This window comes from Alosa sapidissima, chromosome 15 (assembly GCF_018492685.1).
Source record: "Alosa sapidissima isolate fAloSap1 chromosome 15, fAloSap1.pri, whole genome shotgun sequence".
NCBI lineage: Eukaryota > Metazoa > Chordata > Actinopteri > Clupeiformes > Clupeidae > Alosa > Alosa sapidissima.
This window is the reverse complement of record NC_055971.1, coordinates 9,750,204-9,766,198: the sequence shown is the minus strand read 5'-3', so window position 1 is coordinate 9,766,198 and position 15,995 is coordinate 9,750,204. Positions and strand designations below refer to the sequence as shown.

Genomic DNA, 15,995 nt, shown 5'->3' with positions numbered 1-15,995 from the left:
TTGTGAAATGGGAGGGCTGTGGTTTTTCTAGTTGCCTTTTCAAGGCCTCATTCAGAAAGATGTATCTTCCTCTTCTGCATGCAAACTTGCAAAAGCGGGGGTAGTGTATTTATAGAACATGACACAGACAACTCCAGTGTGATTCTGATTGCTTCTGCTGTATTTAATTGGTCTTGGATAATTGTTACAGATCAACAGCTTCACCTCATATACAACTACAGATACAGTTTTTACAGTTCATAGTCAAATACATATTTTTTTATAGATTTATTTACAAAACACTTTTATGTACATTTTTTAAATGTCAGTGCAATGTCATTTGTATTCTTCAAAAAAACACTTTATAAAATAAAATTCATTAAATTAATAGCAAAGCTCTGCCAACCCATCAAACTTAATCTATTAAAAAAATCAAGACAAAAAATAAAACAGGACAAAGACATACATTTCAGTAGTAGATTGCACTACCAGTCAACTGATCAGACTTCTGCCAGAAAGCTGTTAATAAATTATCCCTGTTTTTAAAATGATGCATGTGTGCTCTTGAGTGTAAATGAAGGTAAAAATCTGTCTGTGCAGTGTGTTTTTAAATTTAGGAGCAACTAAACGGTAAGTGTCCTGTCTAGCTAGGTCTAGTGACATCATAATAACCTTTCTTCGTGGCCAGGCCTGAGAATGAATGTGTGGAAACCCCTTTCCTATGAAAGCTGTGGACAGGCCGAGGGACTTCCTAGGTGCTCCCTTTAAATTGTGTGCTGATTTGAAATACTGGACAACCATTTCTCGCTCTCCGAACAGTTGGACATGGATACAAAAAAAAATGTGCCATAACATGACCATCAATAAGTTACAGTACTGCGGTTATGGTTCATTTCAAACATTGTATTTTGAGACAGGGCTGCAAGCTTATTTTTTTTTCATGACAGGCTTAGCACTTTCATCTGACTTTGAAACCCCTACAAGTAGGCCTACAGCAGCAAAAACACTTCAGTGTGTGTGTGTGTGTGTGTGTGTGTGTGTGTGTGTGTGTGTGTGTGTGTGTGTTGCGTGTGGGTGCGTGTCTGTGTGTGGTGTGTGTGTGTGTGTGTGTGTGCGCGCGTGTGTGTGTCAGGGGAGGGGGGGGGGGGGGGCACATTGATCTCTACAAGCTCAGTAAGGCTTAATGCCCTCCCCTCAGAGGAGATTCATAGAATCATACAACCATCAATATACAGAAAGCAAAACAACAACAATAATAACAACCACCAAACATTCACTATTCGTTGTTCAACATCTCTCTTCACAGTGGTGATGCAGATTTAAGAGTTTCAAATTAAATGCTACCGCCAATCTCCACGCTTCGGCACAGGTCTCCATCAACCGCGGTCTACAAAAAGAAACTCTGAGGTTTCCTAGAACATCTACCAAATGTCCAGTGAGACCCAGTCTCTTCCTATCTCTGGGCAAGCCATTCCTATCTCTCCAGGCAACTTGTATCAAACTTTGGCTTGACAATACAAAACCTCTTCCATATCTAGCAACAGCAGGTTTGAGTGCATTTGGCTACAGATCTTAGTCAGTGGCATCAAAGAGACTTCCGCGAAGAAGGGAGGGGAAAACGGATCAAGTGTTGACATTCTATTAAGCGGAGATGAGATGACCAAGCTATACATAGTAGTGAAATGGCAGAGCAGACTGATATGTGTTTACTTCGGTCCTTGCAGCGAAAAAAAAAAACAAACAAACAAAAAAAAGAAGTCCTTGCTAACAAACAAACAAACTGTGCTTAAAAAAGTACATAAATAAAAATAGATTACTCTAATAATCAATATTCCAAAATAAACAAAAATAGCAATAAATTAAACATAACATTATGTTGTTTCATTGAGATGTATTCCATGTGGCACCTATCCTCATGCTGTACTAGATTCAAACTGAAGTTATAACCACAATAACCACAAATCAATTCTCCTCAGGAGTCAATATGGTTCATCTGAGCACAAAATGAGGAATTGGCAGTTAAAGAGTCTGAAAACTATGACTGTAATTCATCTTCATTCATCATGATTTGGGGAGCTTAATGGTCCCATGGGCCCCAGGAGAAAAAGAAAGAGTCTTCAGAAATGTGACTGATTTTCTACGGTGGGTATGACACGCTGATCATTTTTCTTATTACAATTTGCTTCATAAAGAAATAATGAAAAGAAAACTGAGGTAGTGACGTATGACATCTGATAAAAAGCAAACCTTTGGAAAATGTTTTGGTTTGGCCAATGACTGAATGAGATACTCTTTTTCTGTTAGTTTTACAGATATTCAAATACTGATTGTGTGCTTGTCATGGCGGGCCATGGCAGCCTACAGCACAGACAGCAGGCTTCTTCTAAAGAGACACGTCAGTTCAGGCCTGTAAGTATGTCATGCTTCCTTCCCCACAACCATACATATAGATGTGTGTACATCTATGTGTATGGTGTCACACACATTCTTTTGGAGGGGGAGTGGGCTTTATGGTGAGTAGTACAGTGAGCTCATGTTGGTCCATTTCGTGCTAAAAATGGGGTGCTTTTGTTCACTTGGCAACAATAAAAAATAATATTGTTCTTTCATTTCCTCTCTCATTCATTCAGTCAGTCAGACACACTGCAAAGTCGCACACCTAAGTAAGCTGTAAGTTACCTCTATCCAACATGGTGGTCAGCAATGAAGAAAAACTCAGCTTGTGATTCTTTAAAAGAAGGAGACCCTTTGTGCTTGACACTCGGCGGCCCCTCTCCTCGCCAGCCTTGCACCTCGCCTATGCCTGCGTCTCACGCGTAAAGTGCTTCTGTGGAAGAACGTGACATCACTGAATGACGCAGTACTTCTTGTAGTCCGACTCAAAGTCCTCGTCCATGCTTGTGGTGTCGGCCATCTTTTTGCCATCAGTCTTTGGCAGAAACTGCGAGTAGTCCACTCCCTGCTGCTCGTAGAAGAGGATGTAGGCAGAGTCTGTGTCAATCTCCCCAGAGTGCACCTCCTACAGGTCAAACCATAGAACTGTAAGTCTCAAAGCTAAAAAAACTAATCATGTCAGTGATCAAACAGTTGAACGCTCTTTTTTTATTTATTAATGTTGTGTTTAATTTGTGCTTTAACATATGCTGGGCTCATACCTTGCAGCTGCTGTCGTTGTAACAGTACCATTTCTCATTGGGGTTTTTGGCGTAAGTCACATAGTGGCCCCCTCCCATGATACCTGAATGGCACTAAAATAAACAAATGACACGTATGCTTATGGTTTTGAATATATAATGAACTTGTGAAAGTAGCAGATAATCAGCACCACCTCAACTGTGAAAAAAATGTATACAGAAAGAGACAGAGAGAGATTGTTTGTTTGTTTGTTTAATTTAAGGCCATTTCCGCAACTAAGGCTATTTAATGGCCAGAGCATTGTGTGTTATAGAAACTTAAATATGTTTCTTAAAATCTTTGCTAATAAGATATTCTAAAACCTTCAAAGGTGGGACCTTACTAAAAACATCAGCTATAGAATTTTGATGATAAAATTGTTGTCTTTTGGTTGAGAGAGAGAGAGTTGGGAGGGATGGGTGAGAGTTTAACCCCCAAGTGTGTGTAACACTTACTGAGATTGCATACAAATTGTATACAGGCTGCAGGCAGATTTGGTCTCTTTGGTGAAGAGCGGTCTCCACTTCTGCGTTGGTCTCTGCGTGGCCGTTGGTGTTGCCGTGGCCGCCGTCCGTCCCCAGCCCGTTCATCACGACCCCGTCGTTCTCGCTTCCGGAAGCCTCCTCCGACCAGGAGTCCAGCGTCCCTTCCTCCTGGCCTGCCGCCGTCGTCGTCACGGCGTCCGGCCCCAGGGGCACGAAGGCCTCCACCTCAGTCACGGAGCTGGCATCCGGCTCGGGCCCGCTCTCCTTGACGCTGCCGCTGGTGGCGCTGCCCGCGCTCCCGCTGGTCACGTTCAGGCTGCTGCTGTCCAGATTCTCCTTGCTGGTGGAGAGCCGGTGGCGGCTGCCCAGCTGGGGCAAGCGCAGGCGGCCCTGCTTACGCCCGCCGCCACTGCCACCGGTCTTGGGGCTCCCCGCAGGGCTGGAGCCCTTCAGCGGGCTGCCCGACCGACGAGCCAGCGCTGGGGACGCTACGGGAACAAGAATAGGAGCTCATGATGACGAGAACTACTCTAAGGGAGCTTTCTCACTGCCTGTGTAACTCCAACTGCCAACTTTTACTTCCCTCATAACTAAATATTCAACATGAGAACAAAGTCCCGCGTTAATGCTCGGGGCACGCAACACATTTGTTAGATCTTGGGAAGAAATATTGACGAGGAAAGAAGTGGGATTGTGAAAATACACTGGAGCATTCATGCAATCGAAGGGCGTGTTGATGAAATCAGGAGCTTTTTTTTTTTTTTGCACATTTTCCACATCAAGCAGTCATAAGCAGAGGTGGAAAACTCCAGCTTTGAAAAGTAAGCTCTAATTTAAATCTGCTGGTTTTAGTGAATGGTTGGAACAAATGCGTGGTAGGACTTCTACTCTCTGAAGCTCGAGTTTTCCCACCTCTGGCAGTCATAAGGTCATGGAGATCTGATGGAGTGGAGTGTGTGAGACAGACCTTTGGGTGTGCTGGACAGGCTGCTGACGGTGCTGGAGGAGACGGAGGAGATGCTGCAGATGGTACCACTGGCTGCCGAGGAGGGCGCGTCGCCTCCAGCCCCTGCCACCACCCTCAGGGCCTCCTCCCGCAGGCTCCTCTCCAGGTCGCGCGGGGCCAGGAAGGCGCTGGGGTCAAAGCCCTCCCTGGGGAACTTCACGATCTTCTGGGACTTGATCCAGCGAGCATTAACGAACTGGAACCGTTTCAAATGTACTATCTGCAAATCAAGAACAATAAAAAGAATTCATAAAGATATTTTACAGTACAAGGACATTAATCATTGATTCTGTACTCATAATTCTTAGTAGAACAAAAGAGTTCAGTCAGCAATATGCGCCAATGAAAATTAGCACCAAGATATGAACCCTGAAGGCAGCATCTGGGTAGCTTCACAATCAGGGAAAACTCTTTGTTTCACAAAGGGAAAAAAATATCAGTATAAGGTAAATATTAGTATACAATATTTGCAGCATTTATACATTTTCATTTTTAAGTGTTTATTATGTCAAGTGATTAGCCTGATTGTGAAAAAACTGCCCATCTATCAAATTAAATAGTGTGCTCCAAAATACACTGCTAAATGAGTACTGACTGTTACAACATGCAACCATTAAAAGTATCTATCTGACTGCCTGTCCAAACAGTTTCAACATGGAGTCTGACCAGGACTGGGGGCAGCCTCCAGAGGTCCAGCTTCTTGGTGGCCAGCCGGTGGGTCTTGCACTTGGAGCAGTAGTAGAGCTCGTCCTCGCCCAGCTCCTCCTCGCTGGTGAAGGCCCGCAGACAGCTGTCCAGGCTGATGGGCTCGGCCTGGGCCCTCCGACTCTGCTCCACGCTGGAGTGCTCCTCCACTATCTACTCCGGGGATGGGGGGAGAGAGAGAGAGAGAGAGAGAGAGAGAGAGAGCAGAGGGAGCGCGCAGAGGGAGTAAGAGAGATAAGGAGAGGGGGAAAGAGAGGGAAAGTGGGAGAGAGATAGTGGATGAGCTGCTGTTGTGTACAGTCCATCGGTCAGAGAATTATTGAGCTGAAACATCCAGGCCCACGTAAGACACTATATCCAACACCCTCCCTGCTTGCTCTTATCCATTTCCTCTTCTGGAACATGGGGAAGGAGGTAGGCCTACAAATGATTCTCAATATGCCTGACTAAACAATTTCAATTCACTACAGCAGGCATGGCTGGCACAGACTGTTTTATCGTGTAAGACCAGAGCTAAGTATCCTATTTACTTTAGTAAGCCTGTATGAAATTTCATAGGGAAAAAATACTGCACATTAAGTCTTTTTTATTTACTCTGTACAGGGTTTCTGCCAGTTTCAACAAGTTAAATTTAAGGCATTTTAAGACCTTTGAAATGTATGACATATATCTGCCTATACTGGCAAAAACTGAATGATGAAGTGTCCCAGAATTACTAGTGAACTGAATGAATTTATACTGCAATAAATTGTATCCAGGCTGCAAAGTAATAAACCTGTACAATTATCAAACCATTAAAGAAAAGTGTGTAAAAAAACTGTACGAATAGCAATACACGAGTGTTAACATAATTAAGAACAACTTAAAAATGTCTTGTTAAGACCTAATATGCATATTGCTACATTTTGTCACTTTTTAAGACCCTGCAGAAACCATGTAAACAATTTTGTGATTTTGATCACTACTTTCTGCAGCTATGAAAGTCAACTGGCCGTGAAGTGAATAAACCATGATGGCATAGACTGATTACTGTGCAATAATAATGAATATTAACCCTTAGAACCCTAAGCTGTTTTTAGGGCATTTTCACTACCTTTATTCATAAGGATTTATTCTGGTCATTGTAAGTGCTACACACACATATTACATATTGTTTTTTTCAGGAGAGTCTAGGCTATCCTATCCAGATAATTTCATGTATTATGTGTAGCATTGATTTTATTTAGAGTAATGGGTGTGCAGCGTTGGTTTGTGGACATGACGTTATTATTTTGCAGTCACTTCGTCTGTTTTTATAAGCCAGAAGGATCGATAAACATGGTACCAATGGATAGCCCTGTGCCCCCTCTTTCATCTGATATGCTTGCCATATCGATGCGATCACGGGTTCGCGAGTAATTCAAACGAGAGTAATGGGTGTGCAGGTGAACGCAGAGAAGTATAGACTGTAAATATGATGCAATTTGATTTAATTTCATGATTTTTTTTCATGTTCATACTTGATCGTACAGACAAGTGTGTAGTCTCGTTGGAAAGCCCCACTTCTGCTCTGTCATGCAATAAAGGTTTCATTTTGCTGCAATGAACAGTTCCGGAGCAATGTAACAGAGAAGAAAGGGTGTGTTTTTTTGACGCACTTTGCGTCAATCGGGTTCTAAGGGTTAAAGAAACCGATTGTAAGCAGCAGAGGTATTCTTGAAAGGTGGCTGTTAGCAAAAGCCAAAGGAGAGCCCAGGCAGGGCAAATCACTGATCGCTCATTTGATGACATCATTTCCCAGTGATGGGTGGAGAAATCAATGCACGACTGTGTCACTCGAGGCCAAGGTGACCGGGGGCAGTTAGAGGGGCAGCAGTGCCAGTGCTTGACAGCAGTGTGGAAAGACTCCATGCTGACCTTTGCCGAAGCTTTTGATAACGACAGAAGAAATTAGCTCAAGACCTTGACCTTCAGCTTATCAGTGTTACCTCTAAGGTGTATTTTTCCGAGAACTTAGGTTCATACGTAGAAGATTCATGAAAACCGCAAATGCACTCACGTACACACAAACACTTGTAAAACCTTCCGACACACACACACACACACACACACAAACATATAGGCCAATGCGCATACACAGACACAAATACTCAACCATCTATTCTCTCTTTCACACACTCTCTCTCTCTCACACACACACACACACACAGGAGGTGTGATTTGTGAGGTGCATTTGCAGCATGCCCTGCAGTACAGCAAGGTGGTGTTGCTCTCTCACCCTCTCCTGGGAGGTCTGGTAGCGGAGGTGCAAGGCGGTGGGGTCCCAGTCCACGGCGATGTAGGCGTTCCCCAGGGAGGCCCTGTCCTCGCAGCAGTCCACCATGCAGCCTCGGCAGAACCTGACACACACACACACACACACACACAAAGAGACAGCTTTCATTAGTCATATCCTACCCTGCATTAGGGCAGCTCGCCAATGCGGGCAATGAACTGCATATTGCAGAGCACAGCACAGTGTGATGGATGCCCTTACCTGTACCAGGGGCACCAGGCACAGGAGTTGCCATCCTTCTGCACCACGCGCAGGGTGAAGGGGTACTGGTAGCCCATGCTGTCATCACTGAGAAAATGACAGAGCAATCGTTCATCCTCTTATTAGACTTGAAATGTCAAAGTCTTTAATGCAGTGTTGGACACATGACACGCACCATCGCTCCACAAGACTGATGCACTCAACTGCATATGACTATATCAATGACATGACCATGACACGGTCACGGTCATTACAAATGACAGGGCTTGCTCTTCATCTAATATTACTAAAGGTAGTAGATCAAACACTGAAACATGACTTGGTCATTTCTGATGAATCTTATTTAAATGTGATGAACCTCTCGCCGCATATTGTATTATGGTCCATATAATAAGGGTCCAGTTCTTGGTCCTATGAGTAGAGTTGTGGTGGTGGTAGTGGTGGGGAGTTGTGGGCTCTTACCAGTCCTGTGCGTGGTTGCTGGCCTCCTGTGGGGGCAGTGGGCTGGCCAGCCGGGAGACCTGAATCCACACGGCGTCGTACAGGTCCTTCTTGCTGGTGTGCACCGTGCAGGGCACGATCAGCGGCATGCCGAACAGACTGGGCCGGTTCTTCTGAGAGGACAGGAAGTACAACTCCGTCCGCATCTGGAGCGGGAGGACACACACACACATATACACAAATACTGCTGAGTCACACTTCAGTGCGCTGCTGCTGAGTCACGTTTCAGGTGGGCTGCCACCATTCATTTTCCTTTTGGCCCTGGCCAGAGACTGCGGAGTTGGAGGCAAGACTGGAGTTATGGTTATGGTATTTAGCAGACACTTTTGTCCAAAGCGACATACAAATAACAACAATACAATAGTTACATTTAACAGTAAACAATTAACAAGTGGTAAGACTACATTAATGTCAATTCAATCAATAGCCTAATGAAAATAAATAAATACTCTAAGTTGTAGGACTAGATCTCATTTTAGCTTTTCTTCAGATCACAGAATGGATATACTCTATGGAAAGCAGATTATTCAGTTGACCCCAGGGACCAGCTTCAAAGTATGGACACAGAGTCCAAGGGTAAAAAACCTGCTACTTTTGAACATGTTTTATCATTAGAGGTTTTGAGAGAACAACGAACAAAGATTTTCAAGTTAAATTGTGTAAATTGTCCAATATATGGACCTATACATTCCAAAAGTACACATATTAAATGACAGATTCCACTTCAGTTTCTGGATTCAAGTTCAGCGAGTTCTATAGGACGTCATCCCTCTGTCTACGTGTATTCCTTTTAGCTCTGTTCCTAATCCTGAGCTTACATTGCTGTATATCCCCCCACAGCTAACACCTTGGCTACAGCGAAAACCCTTCATAACCTTTACCCCTCTCAAAGTATTTCCCACAATGCCTTGCTCGCAGCTCACCATCTTCCTGTGCATAGCGATGATGTAACCGATGAAGGGGCTGTCCTGGACTGGCACGGCGTGTCCATTGGGAATGCCATTGGCAAGGGGTTTCTCCGGGGAGCATGGCACCACCGTGCTTGGTATTCCGTTGGGGATCAGGCTGGGTTTCCCAATGTGACCGTTGGCTGCTGTCCCATTGGCCGTGGGTGTGCTTTCTGCAAAGAGGTACCCATGGACACAGATCACACACACATCACACACACACTTTAGTGACTGGACTATTGAAAGGGAAGACAACTATAAGATATGAATGGACAGAGACACATCACTACGACTGCTCTCACCTGATTGTGTTGGGGAGGTGACAGAGGTAGGTGATCCCGGTACCGGGATCTCAAATGCACAGAGGAAGCCGTTCACAGACAAGCGCACCTTCTGATTGTCCTGTGGAAAGTTCTGCACCAAAAACACAAACGAGCATAAAATGGTTATACATAAAAATGTCTACACCAATCCAAAGAAAGACTTCAGCAGTTTTATTTGGCTGTATTACATTCACTACTCAGCACTTTTAAAAGGTCTTGGTTAGTCCAAGCTCTGTGCTAGCATACTGATATGCTCTAATCATATCCCTGCACCATACGCATACACAAAGACAGGAGTACCAGTCTACACCTCTAGAGGGAGCTCTGCCTACCCTGATGTTGGAGTTGTGGACCTCGGCCAGCAGGATCTGTTCTGGCTTGAGTCCGCACAGCTCGCTCAGCTGCTTCTTCAGGCCCGTGTACTTCTCGTCCATGTTGAGACGCAGGCCGTATCGCACGGGCGTCGAGCCGTCCAGCTTGATCGCTGTGCAGCAGCAGCAAGAAATAAAAACGAGAACACCACGGTGAGTCTGTGTTCACGTCCAACACGTGAAAGGGAACTGGACTCAGTGTTCCCCTTTTTAAGGATCTAGAAACATCCTATTTTTATACACATCACGAGAAATTATTGTTTTTGTGTATTGTTATTTCTTGTCATAAAACAACAATACATGAGGCATGTTCATGCTTTGACAGTACACATCACCTTCAATAAAATATGTGGCCAATCTAGCCATTGTGTTTTACGAACATTCATCTCATTGATTGCTCAAAATGTCCATGTCATTATCAGATTATCAATGTCCATTTCCCAAAAAACACTATACAGAAGAGTTGATACAGTTTTTAGTGATGTGCAAGTATCGGCATGTTGACCGATGATCCTCACCTGTGATCTCTAAGTGCATGGAGCTGTCCATAGGCAAAGGTAGGGACAGGAAGTTGAAGGGATCGAATCGGGCGCTGATGTGGCCGCACGTCTTACACTTGACCTGGGACTTGAGCTGACCATGGAACAAGTCCACCACGATGGAGCGGTTCCTCCTCAGATGGTTATCCCACGCCTGTGTGAGCACGACAGCGTCAGAACATCCCTGCGGAGCATCAATCCTGCTCCGGCTAAACCAAGCGGCTTCACCTTATTGTCTCTCAGGAGGATGGGGATTTCACTGCCTGATGGATGGCATCTCGCTGCCTCATTTCCCCCTTCATTTCATTACCAGTAGGACATCAATATCTTTCTAAGTAGCCTGGCACAGATTTTCCCTGAGACCCAGCAATCATGCTATTAACCCCACTCTCTGTGCTTACATGATTTGCACCAAAAGCCTGACATGGCCAAATGCATTGTGGGTACACTACCAGGGCTTAAAGAAATCAGTTAGAGTTATTAGAAAATGTTCAAAGTCATAGATCATTATCGATTTTCTAATCTTTTTCAAAGTATATTTTTGGGCTTTTTGCCTTTACTCAGATAGGACAGGACAGCCCCCCCCCCCCCTCCCCCATTTTAAATCTGAAACAGCTCGGCCACGCTTGAGTTTCAGACACAGTGCCTGAGAACTTTAAACCCTGCACTGCTTATCTCTGCGACGGCAAGATGCATTGTGGGATACTTACACCACTGACCTCTGTGGCCACCTCGCAGGTCGGGCCGCATGTCGCTGTCCTTGAGCTCCACGTAGGGCTTCTCGTGGACGCGGTTCAGGTCCTCGTGAGGCCGTCCAGCAGGAAGGCCAGCAGCTCTTGGGAGTCCCTGCTGTTGAAAGCCGTTGAATCGTGGAGCGTACTTAGCTATCGTCCACTAGATAAACAAAGAACAAAGGGCGAGAGGGGGAAAAAGACAAATGTTTGGTGATTAAATACACTAATCCTAGAAAGAGAGAGAGAGAGAGAGAGAGAGAGAGAGAGGAGAGAGAGAGAGACGAGAGAGAGAGAGGAGAGAGAGAGGAGAGAAGGAGAGAGAGAGAGAGAGAGAGAGAGGAGAGAGAGAGAGAGGAGAGAGAGAGAGAGAGAGGTACAGAAAGGCTTTGACATTTACAAAAAAGAATCAGACTTTCATTTATCAAGTGTAACCTTTCCATATCAGTGATGCAGGATGACCAATTAGATCTACCCAAATCTTCACCTACGCAAACTGTCACAAAGCTCCATATCACATTTTTTTTAAAAAGCTGGAAGATTGTTTATTAGCTTGTAAAAAGCATGATCCACTGCAATGCTCATTTTATTTTACCAAACTTAAATAGGCAAACAACATTCACATACAATTCATCTATCGTAGACCTACGAGACTTAAAAACAGCTAAAATAGCTTTCTGTCAAAAATGAGATAGAGATAGAGATAGAGATAGAGATAGAGGTGTTAAGAGTTTAACTTCTTTACCCTGAGCTTTAGGGGCGCCACATTCTTCTGTGTTCCACTCCACAGCTCCTGCACCAAATCCCCATAGCACTTGGCCATGTGACCGCGCATTCCAATGGGATTGGTCCTGTGCAGACAGAGCACAGCACAGAAGTCAGACTCGGATCTGCTGAGCACACCACTCTGCTCTTTCATATGGGAAATAGGCCACTTCTCTCCTCTTTTTTGTGTATTCAACTCTTATCCATAATCACTTCCCATTAATCAAATGACAAGTCAATGAAAAAACAAAATATTTTGTAAGAGGAAGCACTAATGTACAGTATTGTGCAAAGGTTTTGGGCATTGAGGTATTTTAGGCCGTTCTTTTCTGCAATAAAGCATCTATATTTTTAGATGTTCAGACATTATTTTGTATGCACTCTGTATGTTACTGATGGATGCATGGAGCTCTTCAGGTCATTTTGATGCATGCTCACTAAACAGAACTACTTCAGACATACCTAAATCTGAGGTCACAGGGACACTGTACAGCACTCATTTCAACACCTGACCTTCTACTTATAGTTGTACTTTTAGTTCTAGTTCTAGTTTTTTTTACATATATGTAATAGAATGCACACTGCTTATATCAGGGGGCTGGTGAAAGCTGGATTGATGCTTGACCTCTGACCTGTTGAGCTCGTAGAGGGTGCCTCCCTGAGATGAAGTAGTCCGTGAGGGGCTTGGTGTTGCTCACACACTGGATGCTGGAGTTCATGAGAGCATGTGTTGCCCAGGTTACTCAGGCCCGTGGCACCCTTCTCTGTGGGGACTGAAGGAGCGAGACGAAGAGGAAGATGAGCAGGAGGAAAAAGAGGAAGTGGAAGATGAGGATGAGGCTCTTCACTAAAGGCTTGTCTAACGGGCAGCTGCGATTTGCTTTACGGTTAAAAGAAGGAAAGAAAATGCTGCCTATACGCATATGACCACCAGTGCTTACCTAAGAAACACACACACACACCTTGTGGAAATTACACAATCCACACATTGAAGATCAATTTGTTGATTTATGGCATCGATATGTTAGCAGTACGTGCTGCCACTGTTCAGGGAGTCTGAGAGTCGCTGAACTTTCACAGATCACAGTTTACACACATTGGCGTCAGCGTGTTGTGGTGTGCCAACACTGCCGTGATTTCACAATTTTTACAACCTGGGGGTGTTACTGAACTACGGGGCATTCAAGGTCACATCCGCTTTCTAATTGCTGAACTCCTAAGAACACTACTCACTCAGAACAAGCTGACCCAGCTGAATGACCCATTATCTAATAGTTATTAATTCTACAAATTGTGCTAAAGGAACGAGTTAGGCATTAGCATACCTTCTTGCTTTCATCAGGTCAGTTTTACATGGTGCAGGAAAAGGACAAGACATTTTAGAGGTTAGCCTTTTGGTCAAATGATCAAGAGAGCAGAGATTTGCTGTTACAATGATAGGCCTACTTCCTGCAGTGGTTGAAATATCACAGGGGCATTACCTTTGTGACGGTCGATTTTACTGCTGTTGGCAGATGAACGACATTTCCTCAGGCCAGCTCATATCTTTGTTTCGAACTGGAAGGAAAGAGATTATATTTCTTTTAACAGTTCATTCTCTCAGCACTCCCATTATACTTTCCCTTAACAAAAACATAATCATTCATTCTTGTTTTATGCTAGATTTGACGTATTATCTCCTGAGCGCCACAAGCCTCCGTTTGCTGGAGATAAAATGTTAATTAATCCACATGACGGAGATAAAAGGAGTGATGGGCAAACCTTCAATTACTAAGTGCTGCTCGTCTGGAATCTTCAGACTCTCTAGTGTGTGATCCTCGTCGTCCAAGAGGGTGAGGTAATTCTGTTTTGCACACATGAAAAATGCATTCGGCCGTTTAGTCTCCCCTCATCAGAGTCAGACTTTCATGCCGGGTTGGAATTTCATTTGGGCTTTATGACCCCCAATGCCCCCAATTTACACAGTGACAGATCTGTCTCTTATCAAACCGTCCTTTAAGGGCTTGTAAAGAACCGACATAAGGGTACCCAATAAGCCATAGGGCTTTGCGCTTTTAGATTTTGTCATTTTAATTAAAATGCCTTGGATTCAATTCCACAAGTTATACATATGAAAAACATATATTATAATCGAATGCCATACATATGCTAATCTTTGTTCAAAATCAATCAGTATATCAATCAATAATGGAAACCAGGTCAATCAGTTAGTTCTACACTCTGTGAGTGTCCAGTCAGTTGCTCTGTCCAGGCAGCAGAAGGACCGCACCTCGCTGTTCCTTGATGCGCAGCCGCTGAGACAGGTACTCGTGGATGTCCTTGATGGTGCCCATCCGGCTGAAGCAGCCTGTGTAGGCCAGCACCCGCTTCAGGGGGGCATTAGGGGACGGCACGTTACCTGCAGGGAGGAACCCGGGGTGGGGGAGGGAGGGAGGGAGGGAGGGCAGCAGGAAGAGCCAAACATTTGTCATGTTCCTTTAGGAAAGAAGTCGATAGAACAGACTGCACGTAGAGGAGTTTTTTCTACGCATGCTGAGACAAAGGGCTTGCCAATGGATTGGGATGAACAAACCCACTGAAAATCACTTACTCATAGACTAAAACTATATATAATCTAGGACAGTATTTAAAAAAAAATATATTTTTCACATTTGAATCACAAAAAAAGCACAGCAGAAAAATCAGGATATTGTTTGCATTTGTCCAAAGCTGAGGATTAGTTGTAAGGTAGCAGCAAGAAAGGGCAAAAGGTAAGAATGAATCAACTCGGTGGGGAGGATGATTGGAACACAAATGATCAATATTAGTCACCGGAAGAACACCAGCTGGCTATGCTTGATTGGGCTACAGACACAAATGAGAGCGAAGGAGGAGAGTCACCCCACACTGCTGTTGTGCCTCTACTCTGCTCTGAGAAGTAAGGACCACCCTGAGCTGGCATCCTTTTCAGTGCACCTCTATCAATTCTGATGACAGTGTAGCAAACAGAGAGGAGAGGAGAGGAGGGAGGGAGGGAGAGAACAGAGATTAACAGGGGAAAAAGAAAGAGAGGGGAAAGAGTGAGCAGAGAGTGAGAGAGAGAGAGAACAGATAAACAGGGGAAAAAGAGAGAAAGAAAGAGTGAACAGAAGAGAGACAAAGAGAGATGTGGAAGAAACAGGGGGAAAAGAGAGGAAGAGATAGCACAGGGAACTGAGCGCCCTTCCTACAATGTCTCACGGCCCCCAGGCATTCAGATAGCTCCTAAAATGAGATGAATTCTGGACCTCTAATGCGGTCTACCCACATACACAGCGGGCCCAGAACAGCACTATTCAATTTAGCTGGAGCGACCCAGATCTCTCTCTCCCTCTCTCTGCCCCCCCCCCCTTCTCCCTCTCTCTCTCTCTCTCTCTGCCCCCCCCCCCCCCCCCCCTTCTCCCTCTCTCTCTCTCTCTCTGCCCCCCCCCCCCCCCCCTTCTCCCTCTCTTGTTTACCACACTGCATGTGACCTAAAAGCTCAGATGTCAACTTTAAAGTGATGGTTGCAGAGATGACAGAGGCTGGATGTCGGTCAGGCACTCATGTGGACAGCAATGGACGGCCGGGATCACATTTACGGTTGTGCATTTTTAATCAACCCATTTGGTGGCGTGGGGGTTGGGGGGGGATGGGCGGGTTAGGTGGGGGCACTGGTCAGAGCTCCAGGGCGACTTGCTCAGCAGGTCCAGTCAGGAGCAGTTTTAGATGATTAGGAGCACTGGGGTTTTTCAGCGAAGGAGAGGAGCAGGAGGAAGACGAGGTGGAGGAGGACGAAGATGAGGAGGTGGGCAGGGCCTCCTTCTTGCTGCAGGCTTACGTTACCATCGGGGTATGTGTTTCGGGGAACATGCGCAGGCTGGTCATACCCATGTTCACCCAGATGTTGGACTGGGGGGTGCGTGTGGCCGGCTGCTGCCGCAGGAAGAGCAGGTA

At 45.0% G+C, this 15,995-nt stretch overlaps 1 protein-coding gene across 1 annotated transcript in view; it reads right to left on the bottom strand.

Moving 5' to 3' along the window:
- Positions 1-137: 137 nt before the first annotated feature.
- usp32 (ubiquitin specific peptidase 32) overlaps positions 138-15,995 on the bottom strand; it is a 46,899-nt gene continuing 31,041 nt past the window's right edge. The window contains 25 exon segments of the mRNA XM_042064614.1: positions 138-2,998; positions 3,135-3,227; positions 3,609-4,126; positions 4,606-4,864; positions 5,311-5,502; positions 7,607-7,727; positions 7,865-7,951; positions 8,327-8,511; positions 9,289-9,485; positions 9,615-9,726; positions 9,968-10,119; positions 10,525-10,699; positions 11,265-11,282; positions 11,284-11,354; positions 11,357-11,390; positions 11,392-11,439; positions 12,022-12,127; positions 12,674-12,690; positions 12,692-12,763; positions 12,765-12,814; positions 13,523-13,553; positions 13,555-13,598; positions 13,803-13,888; positions 14,286-14,439; positions 15,929-15,994. Coding sequence (XP_041920548.1) covers positions 2,825-2,998; positions 3,135-3,227; positions 3,609-4,126; positions 4,606-4,864; positions 5,311-5,502; positions 7,607-7,727; positions 7,865-7,951; positions 8,327-8,511; positions 9,289-9,485; positions 9,615-9,726; positions 9,968-10,119; positions 10,525-10,699; positions 11,265-11,282; positions 11,284-11,354; positions 11,357-11,390; positions 11,392-11,439; positions 12,022-12,127; positions 12,674-12,690; positions 12,692-12,763; positions 12,765-12,814; positions 13,523-13,553; positions 13,555-13,598; positions 13,803-13,888; positions 14,286-14,439; positions 15,929-15,994 — 3,062 coding nt within the window. The 3' untranslated portion in view covers positions 138-2,824.